The 8,055-nt window shown below is 48.3% G+C and overlaps 1 protein-coding gene across 1 annotated transcript; it reads left to right on the top strand.

Annotated features, from left to right (window-relative positions):
• Positions 1-2,424: 2,424 nt before the first annotated feature.
• On the top strand, positions 2,425-7,174 carry LOC118078073 (chymotrypsinogen B-like). The gene is made up of 7 exons (XM_035101802.2): positions 2,425-2,551; positions 3,575-3,678; positions 3,861-3,940; positions 4,244-4,322; positions 5,308-5,488; positions 6,231-6,364; positions 6,959-7,174. The coding sequence occupies exons 1-7, from the start codon at positions 2,500-2,502 to the stop codon at positions 7,118-7,120; spliced, it is 792 nt and encodes a 263-aa protein (XP_034957693.2). The 5' UTR covers positions 2,425-2,499; the 3' UTR covers positions 7,121-7,174.
• The last annotated feature ends 881 nt before the right edge of the window (positions 7,175-8,055 follow it).

Raw genomic sequence — 8,055 nt, 5'->3', positions numbered from 1 at the left:
TATCAACAGCTACTAGCCATGATGGCTATGCTCTGCCTCCACCACTGGAGGCAGCAATGCTTTTGACCAGGCTTCCTCAAACTTGGCCCTCCAGGTGTTTTGAGACTACAGTTCCCATCATCCCTGATCACTGGTCCTGCTAGCTAGGGATCATGGGAGTTGTAGGCCAAAAACATATGGAGGGCCGAGTTTAAGGAAGCCTGCTTTTGACTCTCAGTTGCTGGAAGCCACAGGAGGGGAGGGTGTACTTGTGCTCAGTTCAGCATTGCTAGTTTCCCACAGACACCTGATTGGCCACTGTGAGAGCAGGATGCTGGACTAGATGGGCCTTTGGCCAGATCCAGGAGGGCTCTCTTATTTGCTGAGGAACCTCTGGTTGGTACTGCAGCAGATAATTCTAGGAGATATCATACAGCTTGACACACAGAGATAAGTCAGTCCAACTGGATATGCAGTATATCAGGCATCCCCAAATTGCGGCCCTCCAGATGTTTTGGCCTACAACTCCCATTATCCCTAGCTAACAGGACCAGTGGTTGGGGAAGATGGGAATTGTAGTCCAAAACATCTGGAGGGCCAAAGTTTGGGGATGCCTGCAGTATATGAACACAGAGAGGTGGGCGTCACAGAACATACCCAACATTCCCAGCACACTGTGGAAGAAAATTGATATGAAGGTTGTTATTCATGCAGGAAGTTAGTCAGCAATGTTGCAATGAAGGGGATGATGGGAGCAAGAAACCACTGCAGGACAGCCCAGAACACAAACACATGCAGCCTAATATACCTAAACATATGCAATTGTGTGAATGACAAATCCATATATATATATATATATATATATATATATATATATATATATAATAAGAGGACTGTCCCTGCCAGTTATCTAACCATCTTTGCAATTGTTGGTCAAAACAGTAGAAGACAGCAGAAAAGTAATTATTATAGTGAACAACTAGGTAGATCTCTTCCTGAATGTTTTTCTTTATAGCTCAGCAAGCAACAGGTCAAGAGATTGAATATAGTGGGGGGTTAATGTTGACATTTTGGCAGGGAGTAAAATATCTGTAAGGGGCCAGGCCCCATTGCAGGTGCATGACTATTTTTCTAGCTGAGAAACTCTGGTCCACTTCCGAGGAATCCCACCGGTCCTTGGAGCAGAGCTTTAGGGTGTCATGTTTGACAGAGGGCAGCCCTCCCTCTATCTGTCGGAGGACAGTCCTCTCTTTGAAGCACAACCCGGCTGAAGGCTACTTTAAAGAAAAAGAAGCCTAAGGAGGAGTCTTGGAAGTTGCCTGTCAGCATCTGGACAGCAGACTGGTCAAAGTCCTACCCAGTGTTGCATATTGGTTTAAATGATAGTAATTATTTCTATGTGTCTAAATTAACCTGTGCAATTTTTAGTAACACGGGAGTGCCCACCCAAACACTGAGCATCACTGTGAGGGTTCCCATGCTGCTGCCCCTCCAGCTTTCCAGCCAGGTTTGTCTGATAGCCAGGAGAACTTATTGCACCAGGTGTTCCCTGGGAAAGCTGACAGAAGGGATGACATTGAGGAGGAGGCACAGCTGTGGGGGGTTACAGGCCCTCAACTAGCTCTATCCAGCAGGTCCCATACCTGTGTTCTGCCAACAGGTAAAGCAGTTGCTCCTGTGTGTGTGTGTGTGTGCGTGTGTGTATATATAAATATATAGAGAGATTTATTAAAGCTTGAAAAACAAACAAAGAAAAACCAATATACAGAACTCAACGGCAAGTATCAAACACCCCCCCCAATAAATCATAAACTGGGGTGATTGGCTTAGGATCCAGCAGTCCTCTGGCTGTTTCCTGGCACAGTCAGGTTATGACGGATTAACGCCTTCATCTTTGGCTCAGCCAGAGATATTCCACCATATCTCCTCCATTGCAGCTGAGCCAAGCCTGGTAGATTTCAGGTTAGCATAAGCCCCCAGGAAACTGTGTTCCATGGCTGCAATCAGGGGGACTTAGGCCACATCCTAAGCCTGTCAAGTTCAGTCTCACGACCTAGCAACCCAAGTGTAAATTCAGCCGGCAGAAAGGGTGGTGTCACTCGAACACTTATTTTAAAGGCTTGTTTTTGCTCTGCCTGGCTTAGCTCAGCTCAGTCAGCAGGAGCTCCACTCCTGAATGGAGTATGAGCCGGTGTAACTTTGTGCCAGATTAAATTACACCAGTTTGCTTTATGCCAGCTTCTTGTGCACAGAATTGCTCCTTTAAGCAAGGCACCAGGGCAAAATGGAAGAGACCACCACAGAGCACCCCAGAAACCTTCCAGCTGCCATTGACCTAAAAATAGCCCCAGTTTCCAAAGTGGGTGCTTTCACCTGCCAGTCATCAACCGTGTTATCAACGGACAGGTTTGCTCGTTCCCACGTAGCCGCTGGCTCCCAGCCACCTTTGGTCTGAGCGCTCAGTATAAAAATGGCTGAGCTGCTATATGCTGTTCGTATTGTCCTCAGAACCAGCTTATTATGGCAGCCTTGTGGTTTTTGTCCTGCCTGGCACTTGTCAGTGCCGCACAGAGTAAGTACCCACCTGCTTGCGGTCTTGGGCCTCGCTTGGGGTGGGGTGAGGAAGCAAACCATTTCCATGGCTGTGTCACCCAGGCTTGGATCATCATCTTTCTTTTCTCTCTAGAAAATAGAGCTGATTCAGGGGGTAGGCCAACCTGGCCCCATCCATAGGCCAGTGAAGGGGCACTTGCTTTGGTATTTGCTTTCCTCTGCCCTCCTCTTTCCTTTTTCCTTTTCTATCATGGCTGTTCGATTGTAAGCTTGCAGTCAGGGACGGCCTTGTTTTTTAACATATGTTTAGCGCTTATAAAGTTTAAGGCACTTTAAAAGTGTTAAGTTATCCTCTTCATCTAGACTGTCATGGGGGAATCAGCACGTGGCACAGCCCCTCCTGGGACTGTACTGTTCCAGAATATAGGTAGATGAACAAAATGCTTGAATGCCACAATAAAACTCCCTACACTTAAACACCAGGGATAAGGTGAGGGTTCGGATCGCTGTCCCTGACATGTCTTCCTGACATGCTAACTCTCTATAGGTAGGGATGAATTCATTTTTTAAAATTACTTATTTTTTACTGCATTTATAACCCACACCTTTCTCCCCATTTTCTTCTCAGAGCAAACTGTGAGGTAGGTTAAACTGAGAGTCAGTGACTGGCCCAAGTAAGCTTTATGGCTGAGCAGGGATTCAAACCCTCATCTCCCAGGTCCTAGTCTAACACTCTAACCAGTACACCGCACAGGCTACTACGAGAAGCATTAGATGATGCCATCCTCAGGTGCATTTTGAAGTGATACAGGGCCAGGGAGATTGTATCAGGTGGCCTGGTCCCCTCATTTATAGAGGACAGTCCTCTGTTTGAAGGGCTATCAGGGGACAGTCCTCAGAACCGTGAAGAGGGTGCACAGATGGACCCCTGGGCTGGCTCTGCCTTTCCATTCCCTGTCCCTGCAGCCTCCTTACCCGAAGTCCTGAGTGCAAAGCACAGAACATGGAAAAGCTCTCACTTCACCTCCTTTCTTGCTTCCAGGTTGCGGCGTCCCTTCGATCCAGCCTGTCCTCACTGGCTACTCCCGCATTGTCAACGGGGAGGAGGCAGTGCCCGGATCATGGCCCTGGCAGGTCTCCCTGCAGGTAAGATTGCTTGGGAAGGTCTTGGGAGTCTGGTTCATTTCCTCTATTGATTTGCACTTCCCCTACCAGTGCTTAATTGGAACTGAAAATAAAATGGCCAAAGGCCCTTTCTATTGCCACTGCTGCCTGGCTGTGTTCCTGTTGGGTCTCTCACCACCCGCTTTCCTTGGCTTTCCTTGCAGGAGAGGAGCGGGTGGCATTTCTGCGGTGGGTCCCTTGTCAGCGAGCGCTGGGTGGTGACTGCTGCCCATTGTGGGGTGACGTGAGTACCTTGCCTCCCTTTTCTTGTGGGGATATTTTTTTAAATAGATGAATAGGAATCCTGGAGTTTGCAGGGTCAGGCTATGCACAGCAAAGGCTAGCAGATGTGTTAGCTACCTGTGGTCAGAGCAAGGGGCTGAAATATATGTGAGAATCATAGAACTATAGAATTGTAGAGTTGGAAGGGACCCCCAAAGGTCATCTAGTTCAACCCCCTGCAATGCAGGAATCCCTGACAAGATGGCCATGCAACCTCCGTTCCTTCAGCTGGGGCCAACAGATAGCTTTTGCTTGCTTTCCTCAGGACCTCCAACGTCGTGGTGCTTGGTGAACATGACCGTAGCTCCTCTGCGGAGAAAATACAGAAGTTGGCTGTCGAAAAGGTGGGTGAAGCAGCTGGAAGGCCTCTCCAGGGCTCCTCCAGATAGCATGTTAATTGAGTATTCATCCAGATTTACTTGCACAAGGCTTAGACAGAGGTCGGGCTTTGTTCTGGCACTTATGTAAATGTTAACCAGCCCCTTAAAAAAAATTTATAAATTATTTTCAAACACAAACATAGAAAACAAATAATCCCCCCCCCCGAATACAAATATTTACAATCCAAAAGCAAGAAAAACCAAAACCAAAACTACACACACATAAAAATTGGTCCAACTAATCCTCCACTTAATCCAATACTCTGTGGCGCTCTGTGGTCGTCACTGGAGGAGGAACCTTCTGTGTCATCGACTGCTTTTGTTAATTAGACATCTGAAGGCAGCCCTGTTTAGGGAAGCTTTTAATGTTTAATAGATTATTGTATTTTAATCTGTTGGAAGCCACCCATATGGCTGGGGAGGCCCAGCCAGATGGGCGGGGTATAAATAATATGTTGTTGTTATTTTTATTAGTATTATTATTTAACACAATTATCACTACCAGCCGATATCTGCTTGTCACCCTCCGCTGACCTCACTGTTTACAACTCCTCTCCCCAAACCATGTGTGTGTTTAGCCTTGTAGTCAACAAAGGTGTTGTGGGTATGTTTGACTGCAGTACTCATTCTGGCCACAGTGGCTGCAGTTCTCACTCAGGTCCACAACATGCGAATGAAGGATTGAGACTGCTGTTCACAGATTGGGTAGCTAGGGGAAGTTTATTACTGTTGCAAGTAACTAAGTACTATATAAGCCAGCCAGCTAAGCTATTGTGCAGTCTAGGACTCAGAGCTGAAATAAAGAGCTGGTTGTTTTAAGAGCTGTGTCTTCATCTATCTTTCCCACAATTTAACAAAAGGCACACACCACAATATGTTTGTGAGTCTCTGGTCAGATGCATCACTGTATCCTGTTTGCAGCACCCACAATGCCTCTCTCGCCCATCAGGTCTTCACCCACCCAGAGTGGGACCCCGTTGCCATCAACAACGACATTGCCCTCATCAAGCTGGCCACCCCTGCTGAGATGACTGACACTGTGTCGCCCGTGTGCCTGACAGACACTGTCGACCACTTCAAGAGCGGAGACCTTTGTGCCACCTCCGGCTGGGGAAAGACACGCTACAACGGTGGGCCTGTCAGGGGTCTCACAGGGGAAGTGCTGGAGGGCGCAGGGAGGGATGTCTAGGGGGCCGCTTGCTTGCCTGTACAGAGTGCAGAGGTGTGTGGGTGTAAACTAGCCTGCTGTACAAAAGTTAAATATTTAATTTTTGCACATTTGCCTTTGGCCCTCCCCTTCACTATCATGTGGCCCCCAGAAGGGAAGGTGGCCCTGTCTGTCTGAGAAAAGCTCACCGCACCTGCTTGAGCGCAACTCCCCAAGTTCTCTGCCCGTGATGTGAGCAGCCATTGCAAGCGTCAGTGGGAAATCCTTCTTGACCCAAACTTAACTTCAAACCTGGCTTCCTATCTTGTTAGGAGGGAGAGACTTCTGTGGCAGTTGGGAGCTGGATTTTTTAGGCCACTCAAGGACGATCCCTCTGTGGGGATACCTCACTGACAAAGTGCTCCTTGCCAATGTGTGCCTCCCTATTAGTGACGGCAGTTGCTTACAAACAGAGCTCTAAATCACTCTGTACCTGGTTACCCGAAAAACCATCTTCCTCTTCACTGTGCTCAGCTAAGGGAACCCAGTTAGTTTTGATTATTGACTTGTGGTAACATGGACTTGGGTTTTTCAGTGGTGTATTTTTAACAATAGATTGACTTTATAGTTTTAAAGTGCTTAGAAGCCACTTTGGCATCTAAATAAATACCTAGCAGAGTGTTGCAAAGCAGTAGCAATTGCTGACTTGATCCTCTTTCCTGCAGCTTTCACCACCCCCAGCAAGCTGCAACAAACAGCCCTGCCCCTCCTGTCCAATGAGGAGTGCAAGAAGTCCTGGGGCAGCAACATCTCTGACCTGATGATCTGCGCTGGTGCAGCCGGATCTTCTTCCTGCATGGTGAGTGCTGCTTGTCCCTCTCCCCACTCACACAAAAACCCCAAGCACCTACAGGGAGGGGAAGCCGATTAATTAAGGAGCAAATAGTCACTTCTCTCTCAGCTTCACAGAACAAGGAGCAGGAGCAGAAGTGGCAAGGAGGGATGTGATAATTAAAGTTACAGTAGCTCTTATAAAAGCTTCAGTACCATGTTGTCGGTTCACATTGGAGTGGTTGGCATGGCAATTTATTTTTACTGCAAAAACAAGAATAGCCAGAAATCAGGGTGTGGGGAGGAACTCACAGGAGGAAGACACAGAAAATACTGAAAATCAACAAAGGGAGTGACTGGGGGATTGTGATTCCAGAGATTCCCTCAAACTGAAGGATACATGGTAGGAAAAAGAATATTTGCCAACTCATCTGTAGTTTCTCCAAGGCATGTGATAGGTGGGGGTGGGAGAACAGAAAACTGCGAACCGACCTTTCGAGAATGTGAGGGTAAACATCCCGAAAGATTGCCTGGTTCCTTAAAAAAGGGCTAGAGGGAGAATTATAGCAGAAGGCCGATACCCACCTGCCCAAAGTCTAAACTGCCCGTCTTCCGTTTGCAGGGTGATTCTGGCGGACCCCTTGTGTGCCAGGAAGGTGGTGTCTGGAAGTTGGTGGGTATTGTGTCTTGGGGCAGCAGCCGCTGCTCAACCACCACCCCTGCTGTGTATGCCCGCGTCAGCCGCCTCCGTGCCTGGGCAGACGAAACCATGGCTAATAACTGAGCTTCTGGTGTCACGGGATGAGGGGGATCAATAAAAGCTGTTCCTTCTTTGAGACCTGTTTTGTGTCCTGTTCTTGCATTGCTCCTGCCACAGAATATATTCTAATCTCAGGCTGGCATGGCCACCCCATTTGTGTAGGAAATGTGTAAGAATCCCAACAATTTGCACATGCCCACATCCACACACTGCCACAAGCAGTGGCTCAATAGCGTGGCTTCCCCTGTGGAACATGGTGCCAAGACCCTTCTCTGCCAGCGTTGCCCCAGAGAGTAAAATGGATGTGTTTGTGCGTGTGCATAAGCATGCAGACTGTGTGATAGGCCCATCTGGGTGAGTGTGCACACACTGGCATGTGGCCCTCACAGGGTGGTGAATCTTCAGTCTGGACCCCTGAGCCTTTTTTTTCAGGCGAGTGGTGCCAGGATCTGTAACAGGCACTGCTGAACTTCTTTTGGCTTGGGGTTCCTTCCAAGCCTTTTTGGGGGGGTCGCTTAGCCTCACGTTGCCCCCCAAAAAACCCAGCTGTAGCCCCCCCCAGCAGCTGCTGTCGGAGCGCACCTGTCACAGCCCACGGTAAAACCCGAAGTCGAGAGTTTTTCTTTATATCTCAGCAAGCAACAGGTCAAGAGATTGAATATAGTGGGGGGGTTAAGGTTGACATTTTGGCAGGGAGTAAAATATCTGTAAGGGGCCAGGCCTCATTGCAGGTGCAACCCTGCATGACTATTTTTCTAGCTGAGAAACTCTGGTCCATTTCCAAGGAATCCCACAGGCCCTTGGAGCAGAGCTTTAGGGTGTCAGAGGGCAGCCCTCCCTCTATCTGTCGGAGGACAGTCCTCTCTTTGAAGCACAACCCGGCTGAAGGCTAGTTTAAAGAAAAAGAAGCCTAAGGAGGAGTCTCGGAAGTTGCCTGTCAGCATCTGGACAGCAGACTG

This window comes from Zootoca vivipara, chromosome 6 (assembly GCF_963506605.1).
Source record: "Zootoca vivipara chromosome 6, rZooViv1.1, whole genome shotgun sequence".
Classification (NCBI taxonomy): domain Eukaryota; kingdom Metazoa; phylum Chordata; class Lepidosauria; order Squamata; family Lacertidae; genus Zootoca; species Zootoca vivipara.
This window is presented reverse-complemented; position numbering and strand designations above follow the sequence as displayed.

Bases quoted from the DNA above. Each gene is read 5' to 3' on its own strand.
- LOC118078073 (XM_035101802.2), top strand. From the start codon at position 2,500: ATGGCAGCCTTGTGGTTTTTGTCCTGCCTGGCACTTGTCAGTGCCGCA. The intron at 3,941-4,243 runs GTGAGTACCTTG...TGCTTTCCTCAG, and splicing joins GCTGCCCATTGTGGGGTGAC to GACCTCCAACGTCGTGGTGC. The intron at 5,489-6,230 runs GTGGGCCTGTCA...TCTTTCCTGCAG, and splicing joins GGGAAAGACACGCTACAACG to CTTTCACCACCCCCAGCAAG.